Genomic DNA, 17,620 nt, shown 5'->3' with positions numbered 1-17,620 from the left:
AGCCAGAGGACTGGAAAGATTTGTCATAGGAGATGACAAATCAGGTTCTCAGACCTCCAATGAATGAGACTTTTTGGAAAGTATATGAGATTACCAAAATGTGTAAGACAAGGTTTTCACTCTTTTCTTGGGCCATGATCTTAAGAAACAGCTGATAAATAATGATATACATGGTAAGTGTCATGATAGAAACATGATCTAAAAGCTCTTAAAGTCTAAATGAAGAGAGACTAAGTGTCTGGACAAGTCAGAAGACTAACCATTTAATAAGCATTTCACACTCTTTAGGAATGTTCAGTGTTTGGTAAACATGCACAACCTATGGATATTCAGTAGAACATTGGATCAAAAATAGTGGTTAAAACGGTCATGTTTGTTAAGTCATTGGTTAAACATACAGGATAAAAGGAAAAAGGGCGTGAGCTGTCTTTAAATAATTTCTGATTCTAGGAGTCTCAGACAAACTCAAGGCTTCGGGAAAATGATTTATTCTATTTGATGTGTAATTTTCTCATTTCTCCTTTATGTTACTGTTTATTTTCTAATTTTATTTTAATAGTTTTATTGACTACCTATATTCTGTTATAAACTTGCTCAGTCCCTTTTGGATTCAAGTGAGAATAATTAATAAATGAGTATTCTAATTGATGCTGAAAAATAAGAAAACACGTAATAAAACATGATCACTTCACATTTTGGAGAAACTTGAAGTGCACTTCACTTTTTGTAGAGCAGCACCGAAGTGTCAACTGCTCTTTGGAGGTTACATTAGGTGACCTATTTCTTATGTCCTCCAAAGAGGAAAAAAGTTCTCTAACGTCATAGATTGGTCGACAAATGCTATTCTGGGGATAAGGAGTCGTGGGGGTAGACAGTGCTGACCACAGGAATGTCGAACAGCAAATACTGGCTTTGGGCAAAGCAGCTTTGATGCATAGTGACCTCTTTGAAATGTTGGTACTGGTGGTCCTTGTGGGGACTGCATTACAAAGTGTCACAGATCGAACATACTATGTGAGAACAGAAATGCAGAATAATGGAGCAGTAATACCTTATCTATAAACCAACTGTGTTTACAGATTCCCTAAATAACAGGTCAAAATAGGTTTCATGATGGTAAATATTCCAGTTGCAATTCTCTGCACAATTTTTCATCTGTCTCATGTATTTTAGGCAAGATTTCTGGGCCATGTGGCTTTTCTAGTAGACTTCATTGACCTGCAGCAAGCACAGACCTTGTCATTTATTTAACTACAACTGTCTTTAATCTTGAGGACAGTAAGACACTGAAAAGCCTTGGGGTTTCAACATAATAGAATGTTATGCAGGATCAGATTTTCAGATTCTTTGCGCGCGCGTGCGCGCGTGTGTGTGTGTGTGTGCGCGTGCGCGCGCCACATTTACCATACTATAAGTCTTTAAATTTGGATCTGTGGTTTCTTCTTTCTTTTTCATCTTTCTTCCTTTCTCTTTTAGTTCACAGCCATGAATGAACCACAGTGCTTCTACAATGAGTCCATTGCCTTCTTTTATAACCGGAGTGGAAAGTATCTTGCCACAGAATGGAACACAGTCAGCAAGCTGGTGATGGGACTTGGAATCACTGTCTGTATCTTCATCATGTTGGCCAACCTACTGGTCATGGTAGCAATCTATGTCAACCGCCGCTTCCATTTTCCTATTTATTACTTAATGGCTAATCTGGCTGCTGCAGACTTCTTTGCTGGGTTGGCTTATTTCTACCTAATGTTCAACACAGGACCCAACACTCGGAGACTGACTGTCAGCACGTGGCTGCTCCGCCAGGGCCTCATTGACACCAGCCTGACGGCGTCTGTGGCCAACTTATTGGCTATTGCGATCGAGAGGCACATTACGGTTTTCCGCATGCAGCTCCACACACGGATGAGCAACCGGCGGGTGGTGGTGGTGATTGTGGTCATCTGGACTATGGCCATTGTCATGGGTGCTATACCCAGTGTGGGCTGGAACTGTATCTGTGATATCGAAAATTGTTCCAACATGGCACCCCTCTACAGTGACTCTTACTTAGTCTTCTGGGCTATTTTCAACTTGGTGACCTTTGTTGTCATGGTGGTTCTCTATGCTCATATCTTTGGCTATGTTCGCCAGAGGACTATGAGAATGTCTCGGCATAGTTCTGGACCCCGGAGGAATCGGGATACCATGATGAGTCTTCTGAAGACTGTGGTCATTGTGCTTGGTAAGTTTTGTCTTGACTTTTAACTTACTTTATGGATTATCAGTGGCTTAATATAAAACCATATTAACTTATGATAGTGGTAGACGAACATACAGGAATTACAAGGGGGATGAGGCACTTTACAACAAATGTCTGGGATGAAGTCAGCATATAAGTCTTTCTACAATTGCAGAATTGGTTTTGGGGAAATGTCTCAGTGATGTGCTATAAATAATATGTGAAAAAGGTCATTAATGAGTTTAGCTATCAAGTATTGAAAATACCGGCTTTCAAAGGGTTTCCTTACAGCCCAAATTGTGTTACCTTTGCCTTGTGGTCTCTTTATTACAGATTTTCAGATAGTAAGAGCTTTTATATAATATGAATAAGCTTTCATATATAGTTTTTATGAGACTCTTTCTAAATAAGTTATCTTTCACATTCTGTAGTCGTAACTATAAACGTGCTAAAGTTTTGTATAGATTTGCTGCACAAAATAACATTCTATGGCCATCTTTATGGAAATTTATGTTTTCATCAATTTTCTGTTTTTGGTGGTGGAAATTCATATTTCAAGGTGAAGAGCAAGATTTTATTTTCTATACACTCAGATAACTTCTGCCTTTCACTGTTGTTTTTCTTAGATGTAAACTCATGGTAAGGATCAGGGGAATATATTTATTCATTTATGTACTCAGAAAATAGTTCTGAGCACCTAATACGTTCCAGACCCTGTGCTGACTCCTGGCCATGTACCCAAAAAGAGGACAAACACAGAACATTTCTTTTTGAGCTTAGAGTACCTGTTTTAAAAGTTCCCCCAGTGAGGGATGCCTGGGTGGAACAGTAGGTTAAGCGTCCTGACTGTTGGTTTCAGTTTGGGTCGTCATTTTGGGGTGGTGAGATCGAGCCCTGTGTTGGGCTGCATGCTCAGTGTGTTGTCTGCCTGGGACTCTCTCTCCCTCTTCCCCCTTTCTCCCTGTTCTCGCTCTTTTTCTCTCAAATAATAAATCTTTAAAAAAAAATAAAAAATAAAAGTTCACCCAGTGAGAATTTGTTTAAATGATTACCCTATTGAATTACATTTTCTCCATAGGCTACATTCAGATTAATGTTTGATCACAATTTAAAAATATTTTTAAAAATCTTTAGCATTTCATCTTTTCCCCTGGAAATTCACTGGAAAGCTCCTATAATGCTCATTGCATCAGTTTGTAGAGCAGTGTTGAATGAACGTAACCTGGATTGTGTGGCTCCTTGGAAAGTCTGGGACTTGTATTAATTTGAGCCACTGGAAAGAGAGCCCTAATTATGGCTAACTAACCTAACATTCTGGTTGATGCATTAGTCCCATCCATTTTTGGTTGGGGTGAATGCATCCAGGAGATCATAGCTGAGTATCCTGCTTGTGACCCTCTGGTAGACCTCTAAGAATAAAAACAAAACCTTGAAATTGCTGACACAACAGAAGCCCTGTCTTAGTTTACCATGATTGTTATTTTTATATGAAATTAAGTAACACAAGATATTTTACTTCTGCATTGACTCAAATAGTTTTTTATTTACTGATATTCTGAATGTTGGTTGAAACTTTTCATATGGATGTACTTTTTCTAATACTATCTCAAGTACTGGTTATAGTTCACAGAAATACCAGTAAACAATGACTGCTGAACTTGAACTATGAACCTGCCAAGTTGTTTTAATTTTGCCCTTTATATAATGCCTATCACCTTCTGGTATGTAGTAAGCTTTAAATGATTTATATAAAGTTAACTTTTGTGCCTCATTGGATTGTTTTATAGGTTAAATGAGAATTATTTTGAGGGTTTATGGGGCAACAGTTTTGGTGTAGATCTGCCCCTAAGTGCCCCTCCCACACCACCATGCCAACCCCAAACATGAAAATAAGAGAAATAATGTTGCCCTCTGAGGTTTAAACTAGTAGCCTCTATAAAGACTGAATATTGGTAACTATCTCTGGAATAAATAACATGATTTCTATAGGGGTGTGATGGAAGAAATTTTAGAACATGGAAAACTCCAATCAGGGTGATAGATGAAGAAATTTGGTGAAGCAAGATGTGTATGTGATTGTAATACGGGAAGGAGAAATTAAATGGACTGCAGCCTTTTTGAGAAAAGCAACAAGAATGGGAGAATGGGTGGAGTGAGGGAATGGGTGGTTGGAAAGCTTAAAATAGGGAATTCACAATCCTCAACAGTCGGATGTTTGTCAAGGTGATGCCTGATACCATTCATACAGTGTATTCCTCTGCTTGAATCCTGTGTAGTCATAATGGTTGCATGGAGGACATGGCTTGGTCTTATGGAAACAAATCTAGTCTACTCGTAGCTGTTTCCACTGTAAATTCACTTACCATCAGGTCTTGTGGGTGCACATTTGGTTTTTTATATCTGCCTTTTCTGCCAGATTGCCAGCTCTGTGATGGCCAGTAGGGATTGTAATGACGTGTTGTCCATTTTGTCCACATTACTTGTCATAGTATCTGGCACAGAGTAGATGCTTATTAAGTAACTGTTGAATGAATAAGCGTGGTGCAAAACCAAGTCATTGAGCCTTCGAAGCTGAGGAAAAGAGAGAGCCACGGTGAATTCACTAAGCTCATGCCACTGTATTTAGCCGTAGAGCAGAAGCCAGACCTAGCTACACTCCTATCACGTTTGGGGCCTTCCAGACAAATACAACAGCTTGGGAAGTGACTCAGTAGTAAGTTTATTTTACCTTCATTTCTTGTGGGGATGATTAAAGTTTAATTTTGTTAGAAACCATCAGTGTCCATTTTACTGTGTACTCTGGGTTTCAGACCTGTTCAGTTTCCATGATCAAAAAAAGATGTGTTGGTCAACAAGTCAAACTCCTATGAGTGAACGTGAAGTAAAGACATCTTTTGAGGGCGCCTGGGTGGCTCAGATGGTTAAGCGTCTGCCTTCAGCTCAGGTCATGATCCCAGGGTCCTGGGATTGAGTCCCGCATCTGGCTCCCTGCTCCTTGGGAGCCTGCTTCTCCCTCTGCCTCTCTCTCTCTCTCTCTCTCTCTCTCTCTCTCTCTCTCTGTCTCTCATGAATAAATAAATAAAATCTTAAAAAAGAAATTGTGTTGCTTTCTAAAAAAAAAAGACATCTTTGAGATGTATCATGGTAATACCAGTAGCAATTTTTCAGAACTAGGTTGCATATAAGCTGCTTTTGAGTACTGAATCTTAATATTTTTATTTGTCAAATACTTAAGCACCATTAATCTTGTGCCTAACCCTACCCTACCTGAGAAATTAGTATTAGTAAAAAACAAGCCCCCCAAACAGCCCTACAGAGTCTAGGTACCATTATCTATTTGTTATCTTCACTCTCCAGAGGTGAAACCTGAGGTCTGGAGAGATTAGGTAACTTGCTGAGGGTCACGCTGCTAGTTAAGCACAGGCTAGAATACATTTCAGGCACTCTGGTTCCAGTCTTTTTTTTTTTTTTTTAACCTCCCTGCAATCCTGCCTCTATAATGAAAACAACTACTAGCACATGGCTGTATTTTGTTACAAAGTTCCAACAGCTCTGTGCTACTTAATTGAAACATTGTGATCCCATTAGTTGCCTCCCTGCCTGTGCCTTGTTTCCTGTGATGAAGAAATCTCGAAGGGAACATTCCTTTCCTCCTCTTTCTTCTGCTAGAGATGCTCACGACGGTCATTTTGGTCATTTTGTTAGTCCCTTTCTGGTGCTTGGTGTTGGAGCACCGGGAACCGACTGCTTCTGATTGAGGGAGTGTTTTGCTCAAGGTGTAGTTCACTTGAGGGTTCACAGTCCCTGCAAGAAGTCGTGTGAGCCTTCCCCAGGCTTGAATTCTCCCTGCTTGGCATTTTACCAAGAATTCCTTTTGCGTGTGTTCCATAGTTGAATCAGAGTGGCAGTCAAGAAGTTCTTCCTTATTTGACCACAGTCTATCTTGAGTTTTAAGTCCTTGCCTTTCATGCTGTATTCCTCATGTTGACCCTTGTGTTGGGGATAATTAGAAAAGCAAAGAACTAGGATTTGGAAGGAGAATAATATTTACTGTTGTGGAGGTCTTGGCATCTTAGTCCCGGGAGAGAGTAAGGGACATAAAGCAAAATCCAGGTGGGGCTTATCTCTTTGGGGAGCAAGGAGGAGTCATGGTTTTTTCTAGTTTGACCTGCTCTGGCTGGAAATGATCCACTGAAGCCAAATTACTACTTATTACCTGTGTACTCTGTGCCAGGGTCAATACCTGGCACCACTCTTCATGCACCATTTATAATCCTACACCAAGGAAAGTTGCATTTCCCCTGTTTTATACTGAGGGAACTGAGTTAAGTTGGGGCAAGGAGCTTGTTCAAGATCACATATTTTGTCAGTGGCAGAAGTGGAATTGAGCTGTCAGGTGGTCATAGACCATGACCCACCATCACAGGACACTGGCTCTCCGCACACCATACAAGAAACTTACTGGTGGTAATAGTGGTGGTGACCAGCTGAGTTGAATGAAGCCAATTGTTTTGTGTTCACTCCAATGAAAGATAATTTAGCCAGTATCCTGTTAGCAAATCTTTATGTACTTCTCTATTTAATTCAACAAACATGTTGAGTGCTGATGATTGTGCTAAGGGATAAAAAGACGAAGGTGACCTCCATTTTACAGAGCTTAGGGTGCAGTAGAGGAGATAAAGAGCTACGGAAGCTGTTGGGGCCACGTGGTAGTAGAGGTATGGGCAGAGTGATCCCAGGTGGAGAGAAGGGAGGCCTCCCAGAGAAGGCATTATAGAGCGGAGGTCTTGATGCCTGTGGAGGACTTGGCCATTCTGTAGGATGCAGGCGGAGAAGCTAAGCAATGGCAGGAGCAGTATTCCTCACCTCCGGGGAACTAAAGTAGTCAGGTGTCACTAGCATATGGTGGGGGTGCTGGAGAGCTTTGACTGGAGAGTCAAAGCCTTTATAACATACCAAGGCATTTAGGCTTCTGTCTGTAGGTGATCAAAGGTGGTGAGGGCTTCTCCAAGATAACACCAGTTCCTTACAGGGGCTACCATATAATTTGTCATCCAAACAGAGATGCTTTGGGTAGTGAAAACAGGCAGTAATTGGTTGGAATGCAGGAGCAACAGGTGTAAACCAAGTCTGCGCAATGCAGGATGTGTGGTCACTCTACTAGGTTCTGCTTTTTGTTTGTTTATATTCTTTCCACATTTTCTTTTGGCTTTTTAAATGTAGATTTCAACACTGGATTTGATCCGTTATATAGATGGTGAAGAACTTCTGTTTTTTGTTTTAAAGCAAGGCTCTATCCAGATTTAGAATTTTAGAGCTGAAAGAGTCCTTGTAAATTACAAATAGAACAAAACAAATTACACCATCCAACTCCCTAATTTTACCAAAAAAAAAGAGACTGAAGCTCCCAAGCTAGTTGAGAAATTTAGATCTGAGTTCTCTCGTGGCCCAAGCCAAGATCCAGGTTTGACTGGATCTTGACTGACTGACTGATTGACTTCTAGAAAGGTTCTGTTCACTACCTATGTCTCCATGTTGTTCAGTCCCGTCCACAGTTTCCACATTTTCTTCCTTGTGAACATCAACATGTATTTATGGGGCTAGCCAGCCAGGATAGGAGTAAACATTGTGGCTGTAAAGGTACCTGGCACCCAGAGAAAGGGTCACCTTGAATTTGGCCTCATTATAACTGCCTAGTAATCTCCGTAATGAAACTTTGACAAAAGTCCTTGGAAATTGAATTACTTGCATAGTATGTAGTTTTTACACATATTAGCATCCTGTCAGCTTTCTTAATAACAGCAGTTGTATTAATTTCTCATTTATCTTAGTTTTTTATCAAGTTTGTTTTACCCACGGGGTGTGTGTGTGTGTGTGTGTGTGTGTGTGTGTGTGTGTTTTCTCAGTTAATATTCATCAAGGTAGATGACTCTGGGATCTATCGCGACTCTGCCATTAACCATCTGGGTGATTCTGGGCAAGTCACTTTCTCTGTGCATTAATTTCTCTGTACTTTCATCTGTAGGAGGAAGTTGGCTAATTTGATTTCCAAGATTACAGTTCTGCTTATTACTCTGTCAACAAAACGATAAGGACACAACTATCATGGATCAATCACGTAGAATTCTCTAGTAGAAAACACAGAAATAGAAATGGAATAGTAGCAGGGGATTATGATATTTATCCGTATCACCTTCTTATTTATTTATGTATGTATGTATTTGACAGAGAGAGACACAGCGAGAGAGGGAACACAAGCAGGGGGAGTGGGGGAGGGAGAAGCAGGCTTCCCACTGAGCAGGGAGCCCGATGCGATGCGGGGCTTGATCCCAGGACCCTGGGATCATGACCTGAGCCGAAGGCAGGCACTTAACGACTGAGCCACCTAGGCGCCCCTCCATATCACCTTCTTTAATAATTAGCTTTCAATCTCTATTCCCCATTAAAGGGAGTGGCACATTTATAGAGGATAATCTCAAATGAATTGTTTTGCTTTACTCTCCCATAGAGAGCTCTGTGACGGGAAGAGAAGGCTTCCCAGTCGGTCCCGTCACTAGAGGAAAGGAGTGGATACAAGAGGCTCTTATTCCCTGGCCACTGGTGACCAGCTACACATCCTGTTGCTCTGCAGAAGAACCAGAGCCACCCCAAGTCTCCTGAGGTCCCTGTGGCATCCCTGTTAAGACCTCTTTGAGGTGGAACCTAAGAGAATATTCATGAGAGCCCCGATTGTCTGGCCAGCCTCGAGCCTGGCTTGGCACCCTGGGTGTGGTCAGGAGAGACACCCCACAAAAGCCCCACAGTGCTGCCCAGACCCCAAGTCCTCGGCCCTGGTCAAAAGCGAAAACAACTTTCAAATACCAGTTCTTTATACCCTTTTGTTGCCCAGCTCCATTCAAATATTTTTACTCAGAAGAAACTTTTGAACAGAAACAAAAAACAAAAATACCACATTAACCTAACAGTTTCTTTTGAGGTGTGGACAGAGTAGCCAGAACATGAAGCTCTTTCTTATTTTAGGTCTGATTCAGACTTTGTATTCCTGGAGGCTCCTGTCCCCATATGAATGCTGCACAGACATTTTCCTTATCATTAAAGGTCCTAAAGGATGCAAAGATTCCTGGACTGGTGTGTGGTGACCCCTGGGAATCCACTGTTGCTGAGGGCCTGAGAGCTTAGGTTTGGAATAAGATAGGCCAGAGTTGAGAATTCAAGTTCTGACTTACTTGTTTTGTAACCATGAGTGGGTGATTTAATCTCTCTGAGCCTCAGTTTCAGAATTAATAGAAGAAGGATAGTAGGACCTTTCTCAAGTGATTAGGAGCGCTTGATGAACTGACTCACAGGGGTCTGGCTAATATAAAACACTGATTGGTAGCAAATATCCTCATCACTATTAGGTCTTGTCGGCATGTGCACCCTCCCCTTTTCTCTCCTCCTGCCGTACCCACAGACCAGCAGATGTACGACAATGGATTTGGTGGTTGAGATAGTGCTTCCTTTTTATGACATGGTATAGAAGTCCTACTGTGTTTCAGCAGCTCTTCGCTGCTGGACCAATAATAGGCTGGACTTTTTATTCGACCTGGCCGTTGCTTTTTCAAAGATATATCTGTACTGCAGAGGTGTCTGCATCTTCGTGAACCTCAGCTCTATGTATTCAAAGTCCTGTTAGCATCATAAGTAATGACAGTTTTGACCTGGTAACTCTCTGAAGATGAAATGGCATTAACCATTAAAATGAATTTTGAAAAAAAAAAAAAAATTTTGAAATGGAACAGGCCACTCTGCCAATATCCATTAGAAGGGGTCATCAGGGGGCACCTGGATGGCTCAGTCATTAAGCGTCTGCCTTTGGCTCAGGTCATGATCCCAGGGTTCTGGGATCGAGCCCCGCATTGGGCTCCCTGCTCTGCGGGAAGCCTGCTTCTCCCTCTCCCACTCCCCCTGCTGGTGTTCCCTCTCTCGCTCTCTGTCAAATAAATAAAATCTTTAAAAAAAAAGGGGGGTCATCAGGGGGCGCCTGGGTGGCACAGTTGGTTAAGCATCCGACTCTTGGTGTCAGCTCAGGTTGTGATCTCAAGAGTGGTGAGATCGAGCCCCACGTTGGGCTCTGTGCTCAGTGCGGAGTCCGCTTAACACTCTCTATCCCTCTGCCTCTGACCCTCCGCTACCCCTGCACCTCTCCCCATTGCCCTGCTTGTGCATGCGCTCTCTGTCTCTCAAATAAATAAATCTTAAAAAAAAAAAAAAGGGTCTTCAGTTCCTTCAAATGGATGTGCTGTGCTTAGGGCACAGCTGAGAGCCCAGCCACCATTTAGGGCACCATTCTCTTTGCTTTTGACCTACAGTGAGGGACCATGTTTGGCATAAATGGAAGAATAGCCAGAGGTTGGGGTCATGACACCTTATTGCTGTTTCCTGTTCAGGCCCAGCTTTACAGTGTATCCAGCTAGGATTACTTTATTTGGGGCCTCATCAGTGTTCACCTGGAGAGAAAAGGATAAAAGATATTTAACTCGTAATCTCTCACTGCTACTTCATCAGTCTCCTTGGAGTATCATTATGGACATCCCATGATGGCGGGGCTTTATCTTATTTTCCAGCACCTAGAACAGGGCCTAGCAGTTAGCCAACTCTAGATTTTTGTTGAATAAATCAGTGAAATGTACCTTTTATTCTGGATAGAATTTTACAGGCTCCCTAGTAACAATAGAAATAGACCTGTATAGCTTGAAATTCAGTGCAGTGTATTAATGAGCCTCATTCAAAGGGGTGTTTGTTATAAGGTAGTTATAATAAGGCAGTTCCACATCCTGCCTGTCAAGGACATTTTTTTAGGCTGGGTTCCAGTGTGAGCTTGTTAATAATAGTTTATTTTGTCAACGGACATGTATTGAATGTCTAATAGGCCCTCTGTTAAGGAGGAGAGATGCAAAGATCAGTGAAAATATGGGCCCTGTTCTCAAGGAGCTCTCATTTTAGTAGATCAGGATAGATAATTTAAGTAAATGCAATATAGTATGGTAAATAAAATATGCAAGGTGCTGTGGGAATGCTGTCTTCCCATTGGGCAGTGTCAGGAAAGACTTCATGATGGTGATTAGGAGTTACGTCTTAGATGATAGAGTTTGCCATGTGAACCCTGGCAGAGAAATAATTTCAGTAAGATATTCTTGGTACTCTGAGTTGAATTAAATATTCAGTCACCTCCTTATATTACAGTTAATGTCACTTAGATAAGACAATAACTCCTGTTAGGCTTGCAAATCTGGGGGCGGGAGGGAAAGCTTGTATAATTTTAAGACAATATCGTGCGTATCATTTTTTTGCCTACGTTTTTGCACTGGTATAATACATTTTTTTTAATTGGCCATAGTAAGCAGTGTCACATGAAATTGTAAAGTAAATGAGTTTGGTTACAGGAAAGGGATGAATTTCTACATGAGCAAATTATCCTGTGGGAAGTAAGATGGGCTCTGTAGTGACATGTATGTTTCAGGACCTGAAAGATTGTTGCCAGGAAATAGCGACACCTACACTTACAATAAACACACATACATGCATGGGAATAGCCAGATTTAGCAAATGAAAGTAATGTTTATGGGATGTGCTAACAAAAGTACTCATTGTTTATCTGAAAGTCATATGTAACTGGGCATGATACATTTTATCTGGCAACCCCAATACGTAGCGGTGGGTGGGAACGAAAGCATTTTAGATGGCAGTCAACTCTCTCTGCGGAGATTTTTCTCTGTCTTACAGGTTTCCATATTATCCTGAGATTGATTTAAGTACATGAAGGGTTTCGCTTATTTAATACTTCTGATTTTTATTTTGAGTTGTCTAGAAATAAAGGGACATACCTGGTTTATAGAATCTTCTGTCTGTGTCTCAGAAGCTATGTAGGCTTATGAGCATACTGTATACCACATACATCCAGTTCAAAACAGAATTATTCTCCCCTTTTACACACTCTTTGTCAAGCTCTTTGAAAAAAAGTATTTTAATGAAGTTTGTTTCTCCATAGAAACAAAGGATTTTTTTTTCTTGTGTTTGTACCTTTGATATTTTTTTTCCTTTGAGGTCTAAATTACAGCCTTATGCCTCTGAGAAGCTACTTCTTATTCATGTATTTTAGTGCAGATGATAGTGTCTAGACTGAGTGTGGTCATGGCTTTACTTAAACCCTGGCAGGTCTCCTCCACTAATAGAGGAGTTATTGTGATGATCCAAAGCAAATAAGTTCTAATAGGGTGACACAGCAATCACAGGGTCTTTTTTGAAGAAGTGGGATTTAATCTGGCATCGGGAGACTGGAAATTCATGGCTTCACCTATTTATCCTGTCCAAGCAGACCTTTGCTGACAAAAAACACTGCATTTTAAGCAGGGTTTTCCATGAGTTCATTCTAAATGGGTATTTCTGCACTTCAAAAAGCTTCTCTTCATGCGACCGGGCATGAATTCATCTGCTCGAGTTATTTTCCTTTCTTTTAGGAGAGGGAAGATACACTTAGGAGTCCAGCCTTCCAGGACCTGCCCAGGAAACTGATGAAGTGAAAAGTTGACAAGCTTTTGCTGCAGCCAGCAAGTGATTCACCATGTTACATTGCAGGGATTTGCTTTGCTAACCTTGCTGAGCACGTGGTACCCTGGAATGCTCCTTTGTATATTGCCCCAGCCCCAAAGGAAAAGCCACGCTATAAATTGAGGAGCTGGAATTAGTGAGTTTCAGAACAAAAACAGGAGTCTGTATTTGGACATTCTACAAAGAACATATGTAATGATCAAATACACAAAAGTTGTAGAGATGAGAAGTGCCAGCTTTATTTAATTTGGCAAATTCTAATGTCTTGGTCAGAGGTGGGGGGCAAGTGAAGACGTTTTCATAAAAATAAATTATTTCCAAGGTACCATGCACGTACTCTAGCATATTCACAAGTACCAATACGTAACAACGTGTTATTTAAAATGCGAGAGAATTCTGTGGAAACGAAATGTGAGTAGTAAGTCTAAGATAACAAGACTGCTATAATTCTGTAATGGACTTTTTTTTTTAATTATTTGAGAGAGAGAGAGCACGAGCAGGGTGAGTGGCAGAGGGAGAAACAGACTCCCTGCTGAGCAGGGAGCCCGACGTGGGGCTCAATCCCGGAACTCCGGGATCCTGATCAGAGCCAAAGGCAGATGCTTAACCGACTGAGCCACCCAGGTGCCCCTGTAATTGAATTTCTTAACATTGTAGTTCAATCTGATTGGGTTCTATTACTTTTAAGGCTAATGCCTTATGTAAATGTAAAAGACATTAGAAAAAAAAAGACATTAGAAGCAAGAGCAGAAAAAATTAGAAACTGAATTAGAAAATACATTCATTTATATATTTATCTGTCTGTAATCCATTACATAGTAAGTGATCTAACTATTACAGTATTATACATGTCCCGTGTGTTGCCCCTCAGCAGTCAGACTTAGAGCTTTAATAATAGTGTTGTAGGTAGCTTTATTACTCTGTAACTTATTAAGGTTATGGAATACTTTGACCCATTGTTTTGTGTAGATCTCAAGGACATTTTTGTACTGTCTTTTTACATATACATATTGATATCAGAGTAACATTTTTGTTGAGAAGGTATTTTCTGAAGTGTATATAACTAGTCTATTTTAATTCAACAATTTAATATATAGCACAATTAAAGCATTTCTAGTTTGCTACTTTTTTCAGATTTAAAAATCTGAAATTTTTAAGAGAATCACGTTTTTGTATAGATTGTAAAATGACAATTTATCAGGTTTTTATTTTTTTTAACATATCAGATTGTAACAAAATGTCCACCATTGTGAGTTTTCATTTTTCCTCCCACATTGACTTTTCCTTGGCCTTATTTTATAGCTAAATTTTATAAAAAATACTTGATTTGGAGGGAGTTAATTAGTAACAAGTGTTATTAGAGTTTGGCGGTTAATTTTATTTTTAATTAAGTTTTTCTGCCAATTTTAACTTTTCCTGAGTCAATATTTATGGTTTTCTTTTCTTTTTTTTTTAACTTATGCATTATTTGTTTCAAAGGTACAGGTCTGTGATTCAGCAGTCTTACACAATTCACAGTGCTCACCATAGCACATACCCTCCCCAATGTCTATCACCCAGAAATAATAATGGTTAACATTTGAGGGCTTACTAGATCAAGACTCATTAAATCCTATTACTTTGCCCCAAATATATATAATATAAAAATTTCAAGCAAGACTCTTAATCTCTCTGAATTTCACTTCCCTCATCTGGCACATGTGAATAATACATTTTTGTGAAGATCATATATGATAGTGATTGTGAAAGCTCTTTTTATAGGAAGTGTCACATAAATGTAAGTTATGAATGTTTTTGCAGCTGCAGCTTATAAAGCAGTGACCCCCAAAAAAGTTCGGAATGCTAAGCAAGAAATGTGATGTAGTGTGGTTGCAAATGCATTAACTATGTTCTCACTTCCAGTTTGCCACTTACTTTGGGCAATCCACTTGTGATTGTCTTCATCTGGACCATGGAGGGCTTCACTCTGTTGATGTCTCTGCAGGTGTGGCTCAAGGACCACCAGCATGTGAATCACCTGGGCTGCTTGTTTGAACAGGCTGGTGGCTGGGCCCTAGCCCAGACCTGCTGAAGCAGGATCTCTGTGGTTGCATCCGGTCATCCATAGTTGAGTCACATAGGCCTGGCGTTAAACCTGACTTTGCTCACTTCTAAAATCAATTTTTCACCTTTCCTACTAAAAGAGACACATTATGGGTACCACCTACACGGTGAGTTAGGGCTGGCGATTGCCCCCACACTTGTGTGTTTGTAGACTCGCTTTGCAAGCGGTAGAATGAGGAGAGAAAGGGAATGGAGGTTGGAGTTAGGGAGAAAATGGTATTAGTAAGATAAGATGCTTGGCTCTTGAAAAGCTTACTATAAAGAAGATTGATATTTTTTGCACTAAATAGACTTTACTCTCAACATAGTTGAAATATCCACGCTAATTGTTAGCACCCAAGGAAAATTTGTCACCTTTGATTTAATGACTGAAAATGCAGCGGACTTACTATAAAGGTCCCTTGAGAAATCATGGCAGGTCTAAGATTTTTTTCAGGTAGGCATGTAATTTTCTGTTCCAAGGAGAACATTTTTATCCCCCCCCCCCCCCCCCTGCCGCAAGAGAGGAGATAAGGCAACCATGTTCTTTTTGGGGGGGTTAACCTGATGCAGTTGTGTGTGTCTGCATGGAGACCTTTACAGAGAAGGGCAGATTGATCATTTAGTTGTTCACAGGTTAAAGAATATTCTGTCTCTGCTACTCCTTCATTTTCTTCCGGAGGCAGCCTGGCATAAAGAGCATGGGATTAGGATGGATATGTCCATGGGTTAAAAATCCCAGTTCAGCTGACATATCAGCTTTGACCCTGGGCAATATTTTTGACCTTCCAGAGCTGCTTTTCCCTACTGGGGGGAGAACATTACTTATCACTCTCTCCTCAAATGGGAAGGTTATTTTGAGAATTAAATGACGTATGTTAAGCGCTTACAATCTTGTCTGGCACCTGTTCAAGTGAATATGCTTCCCTGTTATTCTGCATTCATGAAAGTTCCACCTGCAACGGGCTGTGATTAATCTTTTGAACTGTTTTCCCAGCATGGTCATTTCTTGGAGCCATTTAGCCTCTTTTATAGGCCTATATTATCACTGGTGGCATTTTCTCCCTGTCTGCCCATAGAAATGGAGCTGAGAGCCCTATATGGGGATTCAACCCATTAGTTTGTCCATTCATCTATCCGTGTAGATCTAGAATGTACATCTATCCATGTGGATCTACATCTATTTGTCCATGTACATGTATCCATGTAGAATCTTAGAAACTTGGTGTGGAATGAGACTTAACAAGGATCATGGGATTTATACCCTCTTACAAAGCCAGAAGAACACGTGGTCTTTCAGCCTCTGCTAAAACACCTTGGATTCATGGGGCACTCTTGTCTCTCTGGAGACCAGACTATCCTCAGATATAGGTGGACTATTACAGAAATTTAGCCACAGTCTGGGATGGAACTGTTTTCTTGGGTACCACTCACTGGATCTAGTTACTGCCCCTTAGTGCCATTAAGAACACTGCAGTATTTACAAACTAATTCAGTTCACGTGACCTATATTGCCTTTTGTGTGTTGAAATAACTAATAACCAAATGTATAATCCCTAATCATTTACCAATATGACCCAACTACAAGGCAGGATGGGAGTAAAGTTGATGACAGATACAGGTATGAAGCAAACATGGCCCTGCCATCCTAAAGCCCAGTCTGGTAGGAAAAATTCCATGTGTATATAGATGATTATTGTAAAAGGAAGGAAGTGACAAAAATACCAAAAAAAAAAAGAAGTATAAAGCTATCTAAAAATGGAGAGAAGGGAGAGAATCCTGTGACTATAATCAGGAGAGCTTTATGTAAATGAGGTTTTGAGTGTTACAGTGTAGGTGATGATGGAGGAATGGGGTATTGTTGGACTGCATTTACCTCTTTTAGATACTGAACCCCTTTTTAATATTTAGGACTTTTTTCTTGATTACCAAGGTAACACATATTTGTCAAGAGGGAAAGAAGGGAAGATGAAGAAAATTAAAAAATTAGGACACCTGGGTGGCTCAGTCATTAAGCGTCTGCCTTTGGCTCAGGTCATGATCCCAGGATCCTGGGATCCAGCCCCGCATCGGGCTCCCTGCTCCGCGGGGAGCCTGCTGCTCCCTCTCCCACTCCCCCTGCTTGTGTTCCCTCTCTCGCTGTGTCTCTCTCTGTCAAATAAATAAAATCTTTAAAAAATAAAAAAAATAAGAAAATTTAGAATTCTGAACATTTTAGAGAAAAAGCAAAATATTAAAATGAATGCAGTTTCTTTCCAGTCCTTTATTTTAATGAATACTTTTCAGTTGAGATTATACAGTACAGTTTTGTTGCACAATTTAAAAAAATATCCCGTGCTTGTTAATGCCATTAAGTAATCTTTAAAAACATGAGTTTTCTTTTTATTATTGAAGTATAATTAACATACAGTATTATTTTCAGGTATACTATATAGTGATTCAACTATTCATTACTCAGCATTCATCAAGACAAGTGTACTCTTAATCCTGGTCGCCTATTTCACCCATCCCCACACTCAGTTCCCTTCTGGCAACTACCAGTTCTCTGTATTTTAAGAGTCTGTTGTTTTTTTTGGTCTCCTTTTTTCTTTGCTCATTGTTTTGTTTCTTAAATTCCATGTATGAGTAAAATCATATGGTATTTTTCTTTCTGACTTATTTCACCTAGCATCACACCCTCTAGGTCCAACCATGTTGTTGCAAATGACAAGATTCATTCTTTTTTAT

At 40.3% G+C, this 17,620-nt stretch overlaps 1 protein-coding gene across 1 annotated transcript in view; it reads left to right on the top strand.

The window, feature by feature from the left end:
- Nucleotides 1-17,620, top strand: part of LPAR1 (lysophosphatidic acid receptor 1) — a 135,670-nt gene that overhangs the window by 76,070 nt on the left and 41,980 nt on the right. The window contains exon 3 of the mRNA XM_028108764.2: nt 1,477-2,224. Within this exon, the coding sequence (XP_027964565.1) occupies nt 1,477-2,224 (748 nt within the window). The remainder of the gene's footprint in view (nt 1-1,476; nt 2,225-17,620) is intronic.

Source organism: Eumetopias jubatus, unplaced genomic scaffold (assembly GCF_037043125.1).
Source record: "Eumetopias jubatus isolate StellerSeaLion01/CBP00866 unplaced genomic scaffold, mEumJub1_p1.0 scaffold_15, whole genome shotgun sequence".
NCBI lineage: Eukaryota > Metazoa > Chordata > Mammalia > Carnivora > Otariidae > Eumetopias > Eumetopias jubatus.
The sequence above is the reverse complement of the archived record's forward strand: the minus strand, read 5'-3'. Positions and strand labels throughout refer to the sequence as shown.